This window comes from Schistocerca serialis, chromosome 7 (genome assembly GCF_023864345.2).
Source record: "Schistocerca serialis cubense isolate TAMUIC-IGC-003099 chromosome 7, iqSchSeri2.2, whole genome shotgun sequence".
Taxonomy (NCBI): domain Eukaryota; kingdom Metazoa; phylum Arthropoda; class Insecta; order Orthoptera; family Acrididae; genus Schistocerca; species Schistocerca serialis.
The window spans coordinates 594,154,795-594,173,203 of record NC_064644.1 but is presented as its reverse complement, the minus strand read 5'-3'; the positions used below and the strand labels follow the sequence as shown (position 1 = coordinate 594,173,203).

General features: G+C 43.9%; 1 protein-coding gene across 1 annotated transcript in view; it reads left to right on the top strand.

Moving 5' to 3' along the window:
- The window catches only part of LOC126412853 (muscle-specific protein 20), a 32,707-nt gene extending 24,279 nt beyond the window's left edge, over window positions 1–8,428 (top strand). Inside the window, exon 4 of the mRNA XM_050082712.1 lies at window positions 7,265–8,428. Coding sequence (XP_049938669.1) covers window positions 7,265–7,456 — 192 coding nt within the window. The 3' untranslated portion in view covers window positions 7,457–8,428. The remainder of the gene's footprint in view (window positions 1–7,264) is intronic.
- The last annotated feature ends 9,981 nt before the right edge of the window (window positions 8,429–18,409 follow it).

The following is an 18,409-nucleotide window of genomic DNA, read 5'->3' as shown; positions in this document are numbered from 1 at the left end:
AGGATCATCGAAATTGGACCCCGGATCAATGGAAGTGTGTCCCTGGTCAGATAAATAAGGTTTCTTCTTACAGCATGACAGCGATCGTGTCCAGACACACCGCCATCCAGGCGAACGGCTAGTCTCGAGACACGCACAGCGCCACGGACCAGGTCGGTAGCGCCAGTATGGGGGCTGTCACCTCAGCTCCGTGGAGCCTGCGGTAGTAATCCGAGGCCCTATCTGTCGACTGCATGAACTTCACTGCGGAACACCTGCAACTGTTAATGCTTGAAGTCTTCCCCGACGGCGATGGCAACTTCCAGAGGTTTAACTGTCAGTCTCACAAGGCCATAATCGTGCTTTAGTGGTTTGAGGATCGTGATAGTAAACCAACATTAACGTCCTGGCCGCAAAATCGTCGTATTTGAACCTGATGGAATACGTGTGGAACGCTTTGGCGCCAGCTCCACACCCTCAACGTGTCTTCTGATGCCGTATACCGACGGGAACTTGCCGCGGACCTGTTCAATGCATGCCACGCAGAATCTCTGCCGTATCCCGTTACAATGGTGGACCAATGTTCTGCCGTACTTCTCGTTATTACACGGGATGGTTTTAGGTAGAAACTTTACGCTTCGCGGCAACTGTGTAAGTAAAGTAAAATAGCATTGTTGAGCTACCGGTAGAGCTCGAACACAGCTACAGCATGCGAGTAAAGTCTTCTTACCGACCCAGAAACTGCGCAGCTCAGTATTCGTGGACGTGCTTTTAGGAGAGTTCCGTCAGTTTGTTGCTGTATTTCACGCCGTGTCGTTGCGACCGTTTATTTCTGTCAGCCGGCAGCTCGCGTTAGAAAGGGGCAACAAGAGTCAGTCTCAGATAAACAGATCCTGGGAAAGAAAGCTGCGCCCGTGCCAGGGTTAGACAAACAACTTTGCAAAAGGCCGACGGCTATTCTTGGAGCGAGCGATCTGCACCACTGCTTCGGTACTTTCTGTCACACCCACAACTTCTTCCGAGGGTAACGACTACTCATTTTTAACGTTATAATTATAGGCAGACGTGTTTGCAACTAGTTCACGGGCACTCAGCAGTACTGACAGCTCCAGCGTGATTCCGACCCAATGATATACGTGAATTTAATATATATGTTTGAAAGCAGCAGCAATTGTATTCCGTTATTTACTGAGACCAAGGTAAATGTTGTATCACTCTTCCCACCATCTGTCGTAGTGATTACGTGCAGTACTCCACTGATATATTGCTGAGATAGCCTGGGTTCAGGAAGAACTATAAAGCACAGCAATATGATAAACCACTGTTGCAGAAAAAGCTGCCAACAGTTGGTACGAAAGACACCAGGATCTCAATTTGATTCCGACTGCGGTTTTCAAATTTACATAGCGCTCTCGTTCCATGTTAAATTATGCTTTTATAACGTTGTAAACCATACAACGAGCATTCTACCTCCTGTACTTGTTACAAATATTATAGCAGATTTTTAACTGGAGAGCTGCCACGTAACTGAATTTAAATCTACTGTCATACCCCAAAGTCTCTGTGAAATGATTGTCGGAGGGTACACGCTGGATCAGAATAACTCACATCGTCCCCCCCCCCCCCCCCCTCTTTTTCCGTCTCTGTTCAAATGTGAAAGGAGCGATATCCGTACCCCTCCGTTTAAGCCTATTTTTTCTTTGATTTTGCACCCGTGAGTATTACGTAAGATGTACGCTGTACGGAGTAACATTTTACTTGGCTCCTACTGTTTTCGAAAGGTTGTGAGTGTGGTTCTCCACGGACAACAGCGCCATTCTAAACGAAGCAGAGACGATTCGCGCTTCCCGTCTTTGAATCTCCCCTACATATTTCGTTAGTTCAGCTTGATAAGCATCCCAGATTAGCTTGATAAGCATCCCAGATTAGCCTGATAAGCATTCCAGATTAACGCACAACAACGAGGGATTTGAAAGCAACCACACTGGCAGGTCAATGAACCTAGGTGTGACATCAGCTTTTCGCTACCGCTACATACAGGTGAAGGTAAAACGGTAAAGTTCCACATTGTGTTCCTAGACGGGCCAACACGGATTCGAACGTGGGACCTCCGCATGGCGGTCATCACGGCTGAACACATTTTTTAAAATATCGAATAAAAAATCACGACGAAGAATCGAACACGGACCAGCAGTTTGGTGGTCTTGACCGCTTTTTACTTTTTTCTAAATATAGCAGAATACAACAGTTGAAATAGCTTTCCAAAGATAGAAACGTGATATGATAAGGATCCTATACGTGGACAGGGCGTCACGACATCCGTATCGGGTAAAGGCCACACCCGCTGTCCACATGAACCAACATCCTGTCTACTAAACGTGGGCTTTAGCTTGTAAGCAATATTGTTCTGATATCGGGACAACTGCTAGTCGTCCTATAATGCAGTAAGCATCTCCTGCTGAAATGTCAAAAAATAATCCTCTCCCCTCCCACACATGCATTAGCAACAACAAAATCTTTAAAATGAGCAATTAATAACATGACGGAATTAGTCTTCGACTTCGGAAAGGAGGAGGAATCCGGCCGCAGGGTACTATCGGTGGTGTAAGCAGTGACAGAAGGAAGGCAAGCTGATTGCGTAGCCTGAGCCAGTTCGCCAGGTGATCACTGCAGGTTAATCTAAGCGGAAGCGTGTCCAAGGAACCACAGCGACAACATGTAGCCGTGTTCCTAAGTCCAATTCGGTGTAGACGTTCATTAGTAGGTAATAAGTTATTAATGACTTTGTACCAAGAGCAAGCCACTTCCATCGTGTAAATCGGGAGACTGATGCCGCTGCATACAACCTTCCAACGAACACGCAGTGATAACAGTTCAACGGGGTTGGGCAGACCACCCCGCCCCCGTGAGCAAGCAGGATTTGAGTCGTCACCACTTGCCGCCTCAAAATGTCATCCTTCAGATAGCTCACCACAACCTAAAATTCTTGAAATTGATCCAGTTTCAAATGAAAGCGACCTACATCAACAGGCGAATCAAAACTCACTGGATGTAGGAGAGTGAAGAGGCGAGGCGTGACAGTATGCAATTCACGGTTAATGCGTCCGATGTAGAATGCAGACGCCTTGAGTGTGTTAGCTAAGATCTAACCTCCTTCCGTGCGCGGCTTCATCAGAATCTCGTAACGTAGTTTAAACATATGGCTTTTCCTTATAAATCGGCAAGACAGTTGCAGCATTTCATCGCTACCATTTTGGGAAGGGGGAAGATCTGCACTATATAATATTCCTTACACAAAACATAGGTATTCAATATTCGTACTTTCTACTCAGTGATAAGCGAGCGTCGTCCATCTTTCACTGCAGCACCCTGAATACTGCCAGTTTCATATTTCCAATTCAAAGCCGGCATCTTCAATGGGCAACGATTAATGACAACCTCCAAAGATGTATGCCGAACCAAAGTACTTGCTCAAGAAAGAACGGCCTCCTCGAAGCCGCGTAGCTCGAGGAATTCGCATTTGTCTTCATTTAAGCGCCCATCTAAAGTACCACAAAATCATCGAGTATCACTTTTAACAAGGAGACTTCCTCCCTTCGACGAAGGAGGACCACACGTCATCGGCACACTCCCTAGTTTTGAGTTTCCCCCACAAGAGTATTAAATGTGACAGCCGATCAGCAACTTGCGGCAACAACGATTCAAGAGACAGGGTAAACAAGGCACAGAGAGAGAGGACGGTCCAAAGGCATTCTCCAACAGAGAACAACCGGTAGCGTCAGGCTTCTACTGAGCACCACTGACGCTGGAATGTCCTCGTACACGCTAGGAAGGACGACACGTGCAGTTACGGTGAAGCTGTCTCCAACAGGCGAGCGACATACGCGTGACTAACGAGATAGAATGCCTTAGAAACATCGAAGAAGCCAGGTGCACAATAAGTAGATGTAGCAGCCGACACCGAAAACACGCCCCTATATTCTGCGCCGGAGTTAAAATTGTACGGCCAAGGAGGCAACACTGATGTTGAACAACTACACAACCAAGCAATAAGAATAGTCTGCTGCTCATAGCCCATGCAACAGGTTTGTAGCCAAACTGAGTAGCATGGGAAGACGAAAATCAGCCCCTGTAAAAGGCCATGGTGCTGTGGAATGAGAATAATTTTCCCCATCTTGAATCTCGCAGGCACTGCTCTCCCCCGCGAAATCTCGTTTAAAATGGAAGTAAAAGTAGAATCCAAGAGATGCCAAAAACGTAAATAAAATTCTTTCGGAAGGTCGTCCAGATCAGGGAATTTATGGGAGAAAGAATTAGCAATAAAACCAAACACTTCACCTTCTTGGAAAATGCGCTAAAAACATTCGACTCAGACGCAATCATCTCAGAGAGGATCCCAAAACTAGCATCTGCAGGGGGGTCGACAACGTCGTCCTCCGCATACATCTGTGCGCAGTACTGACGTAAAGCTTGAGTCACCTCGTCTCGAGCAATCAATTGACGGTCATCGTGCGTAGTGATGGAGGTAATAAGAGAGCGACGACGACGAATGTGGTGGCGAAGCAGGCGATACAAGGATGTCAGTTTCTTATTAATGAGAGCACGTGGATTAGATTTCACCGTCAGACCCTTCCGCCTGTTGATCCTCAGCGACTTAACCTTGATTCGCTGAAAGTCAGCTATCCTCAGATGGGCATTACTTACTCTTGCGTATAATTCACGAAGAACGGTATAATAAAACTCATACGTGTTCCGTTATTGACATGTTAAACATACTACTGTATTCAGTAAGAACGATCAGTTGTGGTATTTTAAGAACACAATGACAGAATATCATTCTCAAAACAAAATAGTCTACAGAACAGATGCCTAAATCGACCTTCCTGCCTATACAAACATTTAGCGACTCGATAGATCATGTTTCCCTGAACTCTTTGCTTAAAACTAGAATAATGAAAACTACCGTATTCTCATTAATACTCAAAAAACTGCATCAGACCTTGTCGTGGTCGAACTTTTAAGTCTGCACTTCCCTGTGGCATTAGCATATTCAATATAAACGATGAGGAGAACCAGCAGGAAGAATTTAAGGAGATTAGCCATAAATATTTATTTGTAGAAGCAAAATACCTTTGGAGCACGGTTATTCGAATAAATTTATAAATTGCTCATTACCAACTACAGAATTTTTAGGGTCGTCTTCCAGAGCGATGTGCCTTGGCATGGCCACGCATTCAATAGGGTGGCTGATATTCTTCTTCTGGCCAACCACATCATTGTTGAACATTTTTGTGCCACCCACAATTTTCACATCTCGCAGAGGCTTTCGAATAGGATTTTCAAAACTTGAACATTGACTGTTCTGTGAATTCACGTACTCCCATAACTGCAGCAATGCATCATAAAAAAAGAGCATTAGAGGATCAATCTCTCCATCATGTTATGACTGCAATAGCCAGTTGCTAAACCGTCGCTGAGGAAGAGTATGTAAGCTGGTCGGGCGCTGCGCTGCCGTCCCTCTGCGGTTTCAGTCTGGGCTAGTGCACAGCTCTGCGAACACAGCAATTAACTACCTGGGACTTCTTTCGCAGACCGCTCGTAATGTGTCTAGTTTCTTTCCTCGGTTAAAAGCGATAGGCCACCTGCCACGCTTTATGAAGCGATCGAGGACTAGCTACAGGGGTGGTGGTTCCCGCACAGTGCCAGAGACAGTATCGTTCGTGAAACGCCGTGTATAATGTGTGGTCATAATGTGTACTGTTCAGGTTAATGAATCGAAGAAGAGAAAGAAAGAAACTGAGAAAAATGGTCAAATGTTTCGTGGACTCATTTGCCGAAAAGCAAGAAACGAAATATAGTAGAGAAACAGCTCGATACCATGTACAGCAAATGCAGGGTGTCAAATATTTTCTAATCCATTTAGTTTTTACTTTTAAACAAATCATTTCACAAAAGATTTGACCGTTTTTTCAATATTTTATTTTCAAATTTTCTTCAGGAAAATATGAAATATGATATACTTACATATCGATCGGTATTCCATTATTATCAACAGCATACAGGGTGATTGAGCTGTCCCTACTGAAATCGTTTTATGGAACCCGCAATGTTATGTTTGGCCTTCACTGTAAAAAATTTGCCGACTACGCTATTTCCGATATTCGACGTTTTTTAGCCTCTACTGATTGGGCTGTTACGCAACCAGCGCATTCGGCCATTAATATAAACGTGCCCGTGAGGGTAACGAAAGAAAAACGACTTTAGTAAACGTTACGCTAAAAGTAATTGCGTCGACGTTTCGATCGAAATTTAACCCTTACAAGGAGAGTAGTTTTTTAGTCAGAAGGCCTGACGAATAAAGCCCTATAACTGCTTACTTTATACTGTTAAAATTCACAACATTGTTAGGTTAAATTTACACAAACGCCAATTTCACAGTTTGTAAGTGTTCGTCTAAGCCGGTGGCGCAATAAGGTCAGTGAATGGAGACCAACAAAGATCGAATGTGGGAAATAATTCTTGCAGTTGCTAATGATAGGAGGAAGTGCCATGAACAATGTACTAGAAATCCTGACCGGTGAGGGCTGAGTGTGAGCGACGGGCTACGTTTAGAGGTCACTTTTGTACGTTTCTCTCGAATAATTCGAAAAGTACGGCTTCTAGCGAAAACGTATCCCAGTATAAAATTTAACTACCTTCAATTTCCTATAAAATACGTCCTTTTTTTTTTTTTTTTTTTTTTTTTTTTTTTTTACTGTAGGACTAATATTTTGCGCGTAGCGAGCGAGAGAATACGAGAATCTCGCTCGTGCTTTTTCAAGGCCAGATACAACATTGCGGGTTGCATAAAACGACGTCGGTAGGGGCAGCCGACTCATCCTGTATACATCAAAAGAAAGTAGACAAGTTTCAATTTATGATACAATTTGAAACCTCTTCTACTTTTTGAGCACGAAAGAAACAATTCCACAGTTTCTACACCAATGTCACTTTTTATGCACAAAATAGCTATGCCTGAAGAGATGAAAATTAGGACACTATATTTCAGTATTTTCTCAAATCATTAAGTAAACTTTGCTTAATTACTCTGATTACTTCCAAGCAGTTTCTTTTTCAAAAGTAGACCTCGCGCTGGTCAGTTTGATACCTCATTTGTCTGTTCCCACTCTCATTTCGCTATGAAAAAAGCCACAGTTTAATTTTGTGGGAGTCTCGTTTTCGCTCTGCTCAGAGCACGTGCCAGACTCCCGATGGCCCAGTGTCATTGTGCCGTGTTTGCCCGCAGACCTACCGCCACCCAGAGTGGAAGGGACCCTACCTGGGGCCAAAGCCGGCCGAGGAGCACAAGCGCGAGTTCACGGAGGAGCAGCTGCGCGCCGGCGAAGCCATCATCGGCCTGCAGGCGGGCACCAACAAGGGCGCGTCGCAGGCGGGGCAGAACATCGGCGCCCCGCGCAAGATCCTGCTCGGCAAGTGAGCGCCGACGCCGACGCCGACAACGCCACCGTCACCGTCACCGTCATCGTCATCCCTCCACCGCCACCACTAGCGCGCGCGCCCGCGCACGCGCCCGCCGCCTCACGCACATTGCCTCCTCACAGCATGCACACGCACCACACTCACCCGCTCACACACGCACGTTCGCACGCACGCCGCTCGACCCCCTGCGCCGCCTAGCCGGCTGCCGGCGACGACACCCGCACCCGGAGACAGCCGGGGCTCCCGCACAGTCGGTACCAGTCCCGCTCCTCGGCAGCCGCCGACCGCAGGGGATGATGAATACACTGATAATGATTGCTCCCTTGGAAAAGAAACGTACGATAAATGCCCTGAAAAATCGCAACATCGTCTCTGAAACAGGAAAATAAAGAAAGATCGTAGATTGCATAACATTCGTACAGACCAAACTTCGGTGTATTAATTTGTAGAAATTATCACCTTTAGGTTATGTAATTATTTTAAATGTGTGGTACCATTACTATCACTCCTTTTATTCTTTCTTTTGTAAGATCGTAATTAGATTAAATAATCATTAATATTAATGTTTTTCTTGTTTGCCTTAAACATAACAGTAACAATAAGTAATAACGTAATGATTAAACCTAGATGTTACTTCTTCTTTTGTTTTCAAAGTTATATCGTTGAATTAATATTATCAATTTTATTTTTGCACTTAGACTTAATGGCGCGATTATTTAAAATGCACGTAATCGTGATATCTGACAATTTGACATGAAAACTATACAGAGTTGTGAGTTCGTCACCGAAACAAATCAGATACCGTGCCGATAGGGATATCAATAGGGAAGTAAGCAAAATTAAGCAGAGTGTATGTGTGTGCATGAATTGTGTTTGAAACATTGTTGAGACCTGTGTCTATCCATTATGGAATCATTCTTTGTATTGTATCTATTTCGATTCAATTAAAACTTTTCTTGCATCACTCATAGTCAACTGTGTAAATATTTCTTTTAGTAATAATTTCCGCACTAACAGTATCCACATCCAGATCTAAACATCTGAAGACGATAACATAACAGCCATTAGTCACATACATATGTCTACATTTTCTACGATTGCAATTTCACCGAAAAAATATTAAAACTCAGCCACTGAACTATAATTCAGAATGTTCCAGCACACAGTGTACAGGTAAGTGATTCCTGCATAAGGCTGCAACAAACGACAAATTATTTCTGTATATGAAAGACGACGACGCTACACCTCTAAATAAGATTCAGTTCTCATATCTGACTGTTTTAAATGTTTACGGTGCTCTTTTTAAGTGTAAATACAGAATGTGGAAAATCCGCCAATGATTAACCAACGGACTCTTGTAATGTTGATCTAAATGGGTAACAAAAGTTCTTCTGATATTAGCCTCAATACTTACATTAACACCTTCGACTAAAAAGGGCTGCCAGTGTCTGGTAATAATACCATGGTAAGGTATAATACAAATGACACATTCAGTATTCCAACGAAGGGACCCTACTGGAAGACTGTTGCGATTACCTTTCATGTTCAGCATGCTAATAGGAAACACTTGTCCCTTAAGACACATGTGTCGCTTTCATCACATGGAGGCGTAGAAAAGTTGCGCCCGACACTAGTATATACGCCTTTCCTTCCACTCACTTTTCAGTGAATTTTAAGCCATATGATCCGTTCCAACTTCCACCATTTCCATCTTTTTCTCCTTCGACCCACATGCTTGTGGTTGTAAACTGTTTCCGGTATTCTGCCATCTCACGTCCTCTTTAAATGTCCCTTTCATTCTTTCTGCTATAATTTATTATTGTTTCTTAAAACGTTAAGTTTCTTGTCTGACTACATCCTTTTGATATCTTATCCATTGCAGTACGAGGGCTATTCGGAAAGTAAGGAACCTTTGGTTATGAAATGTAAATCACAGTGAAAATCCGATGAAGGTTTGCGCAGATGTAAGGTTTGCGCAGATGTGTTGGGCAGTGTCTCTAGTATGTCCGTAGACAGCGTCTCGTTCCTCTTCTCAATTCTGTGTGCACAGCGAGCGCGTAAAGATGCCTACAAAATAATGACTCCCACCAAGTATGGGTGCCTGCTGGGAGATTTCTCCTGATTTCGTGCAACCCTACATTTTCGATGGGAAGTGTTTTATTACCCACCGTAGAGCCTGGACTTGGTTCCCTCTCATATTCACCTCTGCTCAAATGAACCGCTGGCTATGAAGACAACATTTTTAAGACAACATTTTGGCATCGACAACGAGCTGCAGGTCAGCGTAGATAATTAGCGGAAATCAAAAACGGCTGCCTTCCATGACGTAGGTAGTGGAAAGTTGGTACAACGCTACGACAAGTGTCTAAGTCGGGGCGGAGGCTAAGTAGAGAAGTTGCTGGGAAATAAAACTGTCACAAATAAGTTTTCATTCTCACTGTGGTTCCATTTTGCGAACGATCATTCCTTACATTCAGGACAGCCCTTGTATATCCTTTGACTGATCTAAGGCATTTAATGTGTACTGCCTCTATATGGCTTTCGTCATTTTTAGACATTACCATGCCTCGCTTGCATAAAAAAGTGGTGGTACAATCGTTACTTTATAGAAATTGAGGTGTTTCTCTTCCCGCCTTTCGTTTCAGATTGTCTTTGACTGTTCCGCTCGTAGCTTGGAATCTGGTTTTACCTATATCCGTCAAGTTTAAAATAAGGCTTTTCATTAGATAAAGAATCTTTCACGACCACCAGCAACCGATACAATCGCCATCGACCGATACGTGTAAATTATATTTTTGTTCATATCAAATTATATTTATGTTCATATCGTGCTGCAGTAATCACGATACGTTTTTTTCATCATTGATGCTACATGCATAATGTTCCCTCTGTCGGATTCCGCACTTCAGGGTTTAGGCGGCTGCGTGTAGGAGTTTAATTGCACTGAATCGAAATTACATATTAATGTGGCATTTATACCATCCACTAAATAAGAGTTACACTGATGTCTCCATCTTTAACAATCATCTAGAGTTTAAATGTGTTGTATTATTCAAAATGCCTAGGATTTCACCATATTGTCTACCCTAGGAGCTGCGAGAAAACAAATACAGACACATCTGTAAATAAATAGAAACTGCGGCAGTACCTCAAGCTTCGTTTAACAGTAGACCGTTGGCACTATGAGTAAAGCAACGGTAGAAACTTGCTCGCCAGGCGGTATCATCAAGCACGGCTCAGGATTTGAAGTAAAGTCGAATAGCCCACTTGTCTTTATAATAATAACAGCGTCACTAAAGTCTCCACCGTGTTCTTCAGCATTGTGGTATTATTCTATGAAAAATTGCTCCATAACATTTTTTGGAGCAAGATTTCCACATGTGGAAAATGAGCGTACGCCAGCGTTTTGAAAATTAGTCCATCTTTAACACGAAAACGAACAAAGGAGCAGATTCAAGTTGGCCCGATCATACGACATGGATCTCGCGACCTGTCTACGCGGACGTCAAACGGGAAGTTGGCTTAGCGGTTCAGTGGCTCGTTCCCATCACACACTACCTTAGAAGCCAACATGTAGTACGTTCTGGGCATTGATTTAGTTAATCTGTGCAGCTGGTGTGTAAAATATCAAATGATGCATGCTTATATACAGCTATTTTCGCGCATATCAGTAAGCGAGCAGTCTTAGGTGTCTTGTCACGGTCCGCGCGGCTCCCCCCGTCGGAGGTTCGAGTCCTCCCTCGGGCATGGGGTGTGCGTGTTGTCCTTAGCGTAAGTTGAAGTTAGATTAAGTAGTGTGTAAGCTTAGGGACCGATGACCTCAGCAATTTGGTCCCCGCCCCCCCCCCCCCCCCAAAGAAAAAGGAAAGCTGGTAGACATAAGCATCTCTGCCGCTCACAAATTGGTCACATCTTTCTCTCTTCTGCCACTAACGTCCAAGAGAAAAGTATGGCTTACTTGTTGCCGAAGACCGTAAGTGTTCATCGGGTGGGGATCTCATCTCTTTAGGAATACACGTTTTCCTCCATTCCTTGCCGGGAATCAGGTTAGCTAATGATTGAGACAGTTTAAACAAAAAAAGTTAGTAATGTAGACGTCGTTAGAAACGGAGAGGTCCACTTTGAGTGTCTACCCGTACAAACTGTGCGTTATTATGAGCATCACGACAGATACTGGGTAGCATGGTCTACCTAGTGAAACCAGACGCTAAACTATTTTTTCAAACAATCATGCTGTAAAGCATGCTACGATCAGAATGTCCTCTTCAGAACTTCTACTCATTTTATTTATTTCTGTGAAGGACTTCTACACATTTTATTTATTTCATTGAATCGACTAATCCTTATTCCGCTTTTTCTTTTTGTCAGCAACTTTCCATTTACTACTCTGAGTTAGTTGCTGCTTTCACAGATCTGTATGCAAAATGCATTTGCACGTTATTGATTTCCTACATGTGTATCTGGGTTTAGATTCTCTACCGCCACGACCATTCAACAATACCCATTTGCGAAATCACGCCTATGTGAACTGCGTCCTAAGCAATTACGTATTTTAACTATTTAAGGATTGAACGTCCAGAGCAGAGCTGGCGAATGAGTTCTTAACTTATGTAACGGATAATTATTTTTTTGGAGAAAAATAGCAGAACAAAATCAGAACCAGCCACGAATTCTTCGGGATTTTTTCTGTTGTTGCTTAATATCTAGTATCGAGCGAGAGTCGGACACCCTGTGCTCGGACGTGTATTTACATAAGCACTTTATGGCTGCAACTGTATGCTGACAAAGAAAACGAACTCGCTCGCATTACCAACGAAAGTATTAACCCGTGTGTGATTGTCAATTATGGACTGTCTCCTTTGGCAGTGACAAGTTTCGTCAAATCCATCTCGTCAGTGATAGTGAAAAAGCTGTTCAGCTCAGACTTGTTCATAAACTTCACTGCCCGCATCTCGTGGTCGTGCGGTAGCGTTCTCGCTTCCCACGCCCGGGTTCCCGGGTTCGATTCCCGGCGGGGTCAGGGATTTTCTCTGCCTCGTGATGGCTGGGTGTTGTGTGATGTCCTTAGGTTAGTTAGGTTTAAGTAGTTCTAGGTTCTAGGGGACTGATGACCATTGATGTTAAGTCCCGTAGTGCTCAGAGCCATTTGAACCATAAACTTCACTGGAAGACGAAACAGCCTCACAGAAATATCTTGACTATTGGAAGGAGTGAACGTGGATAGTTGTGAATTGAAATTAGTGCTACTTGGAACGATTCCTCCATTAGCAGCACGTATTTGGTAAGTACACACACGTATCATTAGTCTATATTTGTTATGGAAGACGTTGTATGGGACATGTCTCTGAGGTGATCGATATCGATGAGCGCCACAGCCGTGCACTAGGAAGCCAAGGCCAATAGCTCGCCAATAAGGCGAAGACTCTCGTTTCTATTATTTCATGGCAAAATGAACATCAAAGAATTACAATACTTATATCGGTTAGTCGTAAGTACAAGGGTAACACGTAGAAAACACAGCATTCAATGTGGAAACGCATAGTTCAGTACTTCCTGAAGGGAGCCATCTGTAAACCTTTACACAAATTTAGAAATCACAAGGCGCACTGAATTAGCGTTCATTTTACACCTCACTAATCTACACTCACATTCAGAAAAAACAGAAGACCTTGAACGACTAGAGATAGGACGCTCATATTCAGAGGACATATACATTAGTATGTTCTGCAGAAATGATTAGCATTTCGGTCACCTTGGTTCAGTATGTGCCCTATTGCCTAGCAGCACAGAGTCCGCCATGGGCCCTGATAACTTGCTCCATGCGTGATGGCATCGATGTGTGTAAGGTGCGAATGGCGTCCTGTGGTACAGCCATCCATTCTGCATTCAGCTGGTTCCGAAGTTCATTTGTAGTATTTGGCATTTGGTCACAGCGCTGCACCCATCGTTTCACCATATTCCACACATTTTCGATTGGCGAAAAGTCTGGTGATATGGCGGACAAGGGCAAAAGGCTGACATCGTGTGATACCAAGAAAGCACATGTTTGTGTATTAACATGTGGTTGTGCATTGTCTTGCTGAAAAATGGGCTCTGGGGTGTTGTGCAAATAGGGCGTGGCCACGGGTAGCAGGATGTCATTCACATAGGTCACACTGCTCACAGTGCCCTGGACACGCACCAACCGTTATTTCTGGTTGTACCAAATAGCACCCCACACCATAAGGCCTGGAGTTGGCGCTGTATATCTTGTGCGAATGCAGTTACTGTGATGCTGCTCTCCCTGTCTGTGGCGAACAAAATGCGACCATAATTTTCAAATAAACAGAACCTGGATTCGTCCGAAAACACGGTGGAGATGCCATTCCTGTCCTCAGTGACGTCGCTCCATACACCATTGCCGTCTAACATGTTTCTGCACATTCGTCAAAGGTAGACAGAGAAGTGGACGACGTGCACTTCACCCATGCCGAATAAACGGCGACGAACTGTCACTTCTGATAGTGTGCGATGTCTTACACTGTTCCAATGTTGCGCCAAAGCCGAGGAGGACGCAGATCTGACCTGCAGTGAGATTCGGACGAGGGGATGGTCTGGGTGGTGCGATCTGACGCAACTCCTCATGTTTTATGTCCTACCATGAACCATTCTGCTCACACCCGTTGGACTGCCGAAACACTTCGTCCCACCCGAACATCAATTTCCCGCACAGATGAATTACATTCTCTCATGCCAATACTGAGCCCTCTTTCAAACTTACTGATTTGACGGTACGGTTCGCGCATACGTCTGCGAGACATCCTGCACGTCTGATCAAGTCACACTGATCCATTACCTTCTGTTTGTAGCGACAACGAGAGGCGCAGACATATTTTATAGGCAGGCGATATTGCGCCGCGATATCAATGTGGACCTCGAACGGGCGGTCCGTCATGATTCAAAGGGTAATCATTTCTGCAGAACATTCTAATGTACGTGTCATACGAATATGAACGTCCTATCTCTAGTCGTTCAATGTGTTCTGTTTTTTTCTGAACATGAGTGTATTATATTAGTGCAATTAATGTCACTGTTGTAGATAGTTCGTAACACATTATGTGTTAAGCTGAGGAGATAAATATTTCTCCAAGACATTCCTGGTTGCTGAGGAGTATTCCAGCAATCCTTAATTGAATAGCAGCCAATGAACTCCAAGAGATCCGTCATGGAAAAAACCGATTGCCGTTAACAGAATTTCCCCTGGGCCCTGCGACCATAGCGCTAGGGTCGTTGGGTGTATTCGCAACGCTCGTATCCTTAATGCCCCTCTCTCTTTATCACTGATCTACAGAAGCGCTACGGCGTGCCTAGTTGATCGGGTGCGCAACAACGCTCTCTACCGTGAATTTTTAAGGATATGGGTAAGATTTTTTAAAATCTAATAATGGAGGAGTGACGTTGACGGAATGCGTGTTTCGTAGATCGTTCGCCATGTTTTCTCCGCCCTCGAGGTACGGTTGGCGAACAGCAAAAAGGCAGACGGGCCCAGCCCTGCAGCATGTGGCTCCGGGTTCGCTCCCTGCGCGGGCCCCGAAGACGACGCATGCGCAGCTATTCGGGGAGGGGCAAGGACGCTCATAAAAGGTCTAATAAGGACCGGTGCCGCATCGCGTTTCACGTGGCGTTCTGAAATAGCGCGCGGGGCGCGAAAGGGAGGAGGGGGGGAGGGAGCGGGGGAGGGGAAAGGGGGCAAGCGAGGAGGCGTGGGCGTCGGCAGGGCCGTTGGGATTCTGCGTCGTAGGAAAGCCCCGCAGCGCTAGGCCGGTAACGAGTAGGCGCAACGGGGGAGCTTTCGTATTATCCGCAGGTCTTTCTCTTATCAAAGAGCCATCGTCTCTTTCCATGCTGGAGAGACATTAATGGAATGTCAACGGCCAGTTCTTTACCCCTCGAAACACTGTCATACATCGTTGCTGTTTGCCGTAAAGCGACTGCTTTTCACAGCATCCCGACTGCCTGATGGAGGATCAAGAGCAGCTACTAGTCAACAAAGTATATTTCAGACCTAAGCGCGGCTACTGACAGTCTGGACGGCGATTGCGTCGCGCAAGCGATAAAACCAGGATGAAATATCCACAACATTCCTCATATTTCATAAACAGTGTGAGACATCGAAATGAGATTTTGACAAATGATAGCATGCAAAGACGAGGGTATTTTGCCGCATGGTTACTACGCAAAACTTTACTTTCACCGTGTTATTTCGCTAACTATAGACTTTTTCAACGAAAGAATGTAATTTTTAGGGGCCAACGATAGCTAGTGAAACGAGAAATGGATTTTGGAACAACGTAAGTGCAGACATTACATGCTTATTTTGTACCTTGAATGTGCTTTTGTATAAAATATTGACTTTACTTTTCCTTAGTTCCTCACTTAATAAACTTAATAAACCACTGTTTCTGATTCTCTGACAACTGTGTCTGTACAACATGTTAGTGACGTGGGACCCTGTAAATTCTGCTGTGTTTTGGGAAAAGAAGCAAACTGTAACTTAGTAACAAGAGAAATATGTAGGTTTTACTCGGAATTCGCCACTTGTGACACTTTTCTGAAAGTTGCAAATGGTTCAAAGCCAGGAGAAAATAAATCGCTGCATTTTCTGCGGAATTATTTTTAGACACTAACGAAAGCAGAGGTGACAGGTGCTTTTAAATGGTCACCATACAAGCGTGGGCATGAAAATAAAAAATGTGAGTGTAGGGTTCAGTTTAGAATGGCGCTTCCCCTCCAGCGTCTGCCCGTAACCTCCACCACTACAGCTCGCTCCACGCGTGCTCTGCCTTCGGGGCAACTACCCACCGGTCACAGTATTCTGCGCAGACTGTACCCCAAGAGGCATACGATGCTGAGAAGAGTACACAAAAATAAGTATCTCATTGACAATACACATAAATGTGTCACTGTGCAGCAGCTACTGCAATGTTATGAACAATGCAATGAAATATCAACTTTGCGAAAACAAATTTTACTGCGCAGCACTGCACTTCATGGCTAACAAAGAAACTCCCAGAAAAATTTGTTGTGTCTATGGGATTTGATTTTTGAAAGGTGGTAGAATAAACAAGTCGTCATGAGCAAGTCGACATTGTTTCAAAATAGGTATACTACATTAGATTTTTACGAAATAATGAGCATCAGAGTTCAACTTGCCTACGGTTTATTCAAGCAAAATGTGTGGTCGCACACATTATATTATGAATAAATGCTGTCACGCTGATAGCGTGCGAGGAATATTTTGAAAGAAATGTGCCGATCAATGTTTAATTGTTGTGCTGTGCCGGATATTACGTCTGCAAGTGTAGTGTGCGACAGCGCTACACTGGAGTGTATGCCGTTAACTGCCTCCCCTCCCTGGAAAGACGGCGCGGCTGCCACACTAGCTAGGCGCTCAGGTCGATTTGCTGGGTAAGTACTGCGCAATCACTGAACCTGCCGCTCATGGCTTTCACACGACAGCATTAAACAGAGCTTTAACGTTGACAGCAACACCGAAGCTGTTACTGAGAAGTTCTGAAGGGTAGGGATGGAGCTGGGAAATGATCGTCAAAGAAACTGGTTGGCTGATTACGCATATGATCCCTACTTCTCAAGAATACTTATCCGCTGTTTTAGCTGCTGCGCTACTTAGCTTTGCGCAATATGGGCGAAAGATCATACGTCATGGAAACAAAATATTTGTTATGACGTTAAGCTGCAGCCGGCTTCGGTATCACTCCAGAAAAGACTGTAGTACTTGTTCTCTACTATGCAGCCTATCGTCTGCTAAACCACGGTTCAACACATTCGTACGAGAAGACATGGGACTCTGTAGAGAATGCTCCCCAACAATCGATTCTCAGCATCTATTCCCGATCCTATTATCTATATGGACAACATTCCAGCCACTGCATCTTGTCGGCTTACAAGCAGAAGTTCCCAGCGGTGGTATCGAGTTTTTGAAATCAAATATACGGGGACATACAGTAGGTTGAGATCCCAGATATCTTACCCTGCAGCCATTCACCCTGGTGGGCCCTCGTTTGCGAGTAATTAACTTTAAAAAAATTCGGAATTTCCGTGACGCTGAATAACATTAATTCAGGTCAAATACGTAAGCTGGCTGCGTGGGGTAGTGGACGCCATAGCAGCTACATGCGCAGTAGGTTGCGTGTTCGCATTTTTTCAGGTGTGGTAATTTTTTTTCTTTCTAAATCTTTATCGAAATGACTTTGGTCAGCATTTTTATGCAGTTAATTGGTTTATATGTAATTTTTTATTTCTATTCCTCCATCACATCATTTAATCACTGTATGAACGTTTACATTTATTTCATTTTTTTCTTTATTTCATTATTTTTCGAATCAGATTTTTTTTTAATATGAATTTAATATATTTATCTGTTATTATATTCAGTTTTTTGAAAATTCTGATCTGTTAGTTAAAAAATAAAAGAAGAAATAATCTATTTATACTGACTGCGCAATGGTGCGAAAAATGTATTTTTCGTTACCAGATGTGCAATTTTTTTGCGCAGTAATCACCACAGTAACATTTAAAACGTAACCCAAATACCTACGGCACTATGGACAAAATAACGCAGATGAAGATTTAAATGAAAGAAGGGTTTACAAGTAAAACAAAATTCCAGCAATATGAGTGTTGTGTCTAGACAAGACAGCCTAGACACAATGAGAGGAAGCCGAAAGGCACGCGCTTAAACTCACGCAGGCTGGCGTGAGGTCTGAAACAGGATACGTAATGAATGCTGTAAAGAAAAGTGCGTAGCTGCCGGAATACTTAACTTTAATCCACAATTGGTGAACATTGGTCTTGTTGATACAGTATTATCATCTCAATATAACTTGGTGATGGCGCCTTGCTAGGTCGTAGCAATTTACTTAGCTGAAGGCTATGCTAACTATCGTCTCGG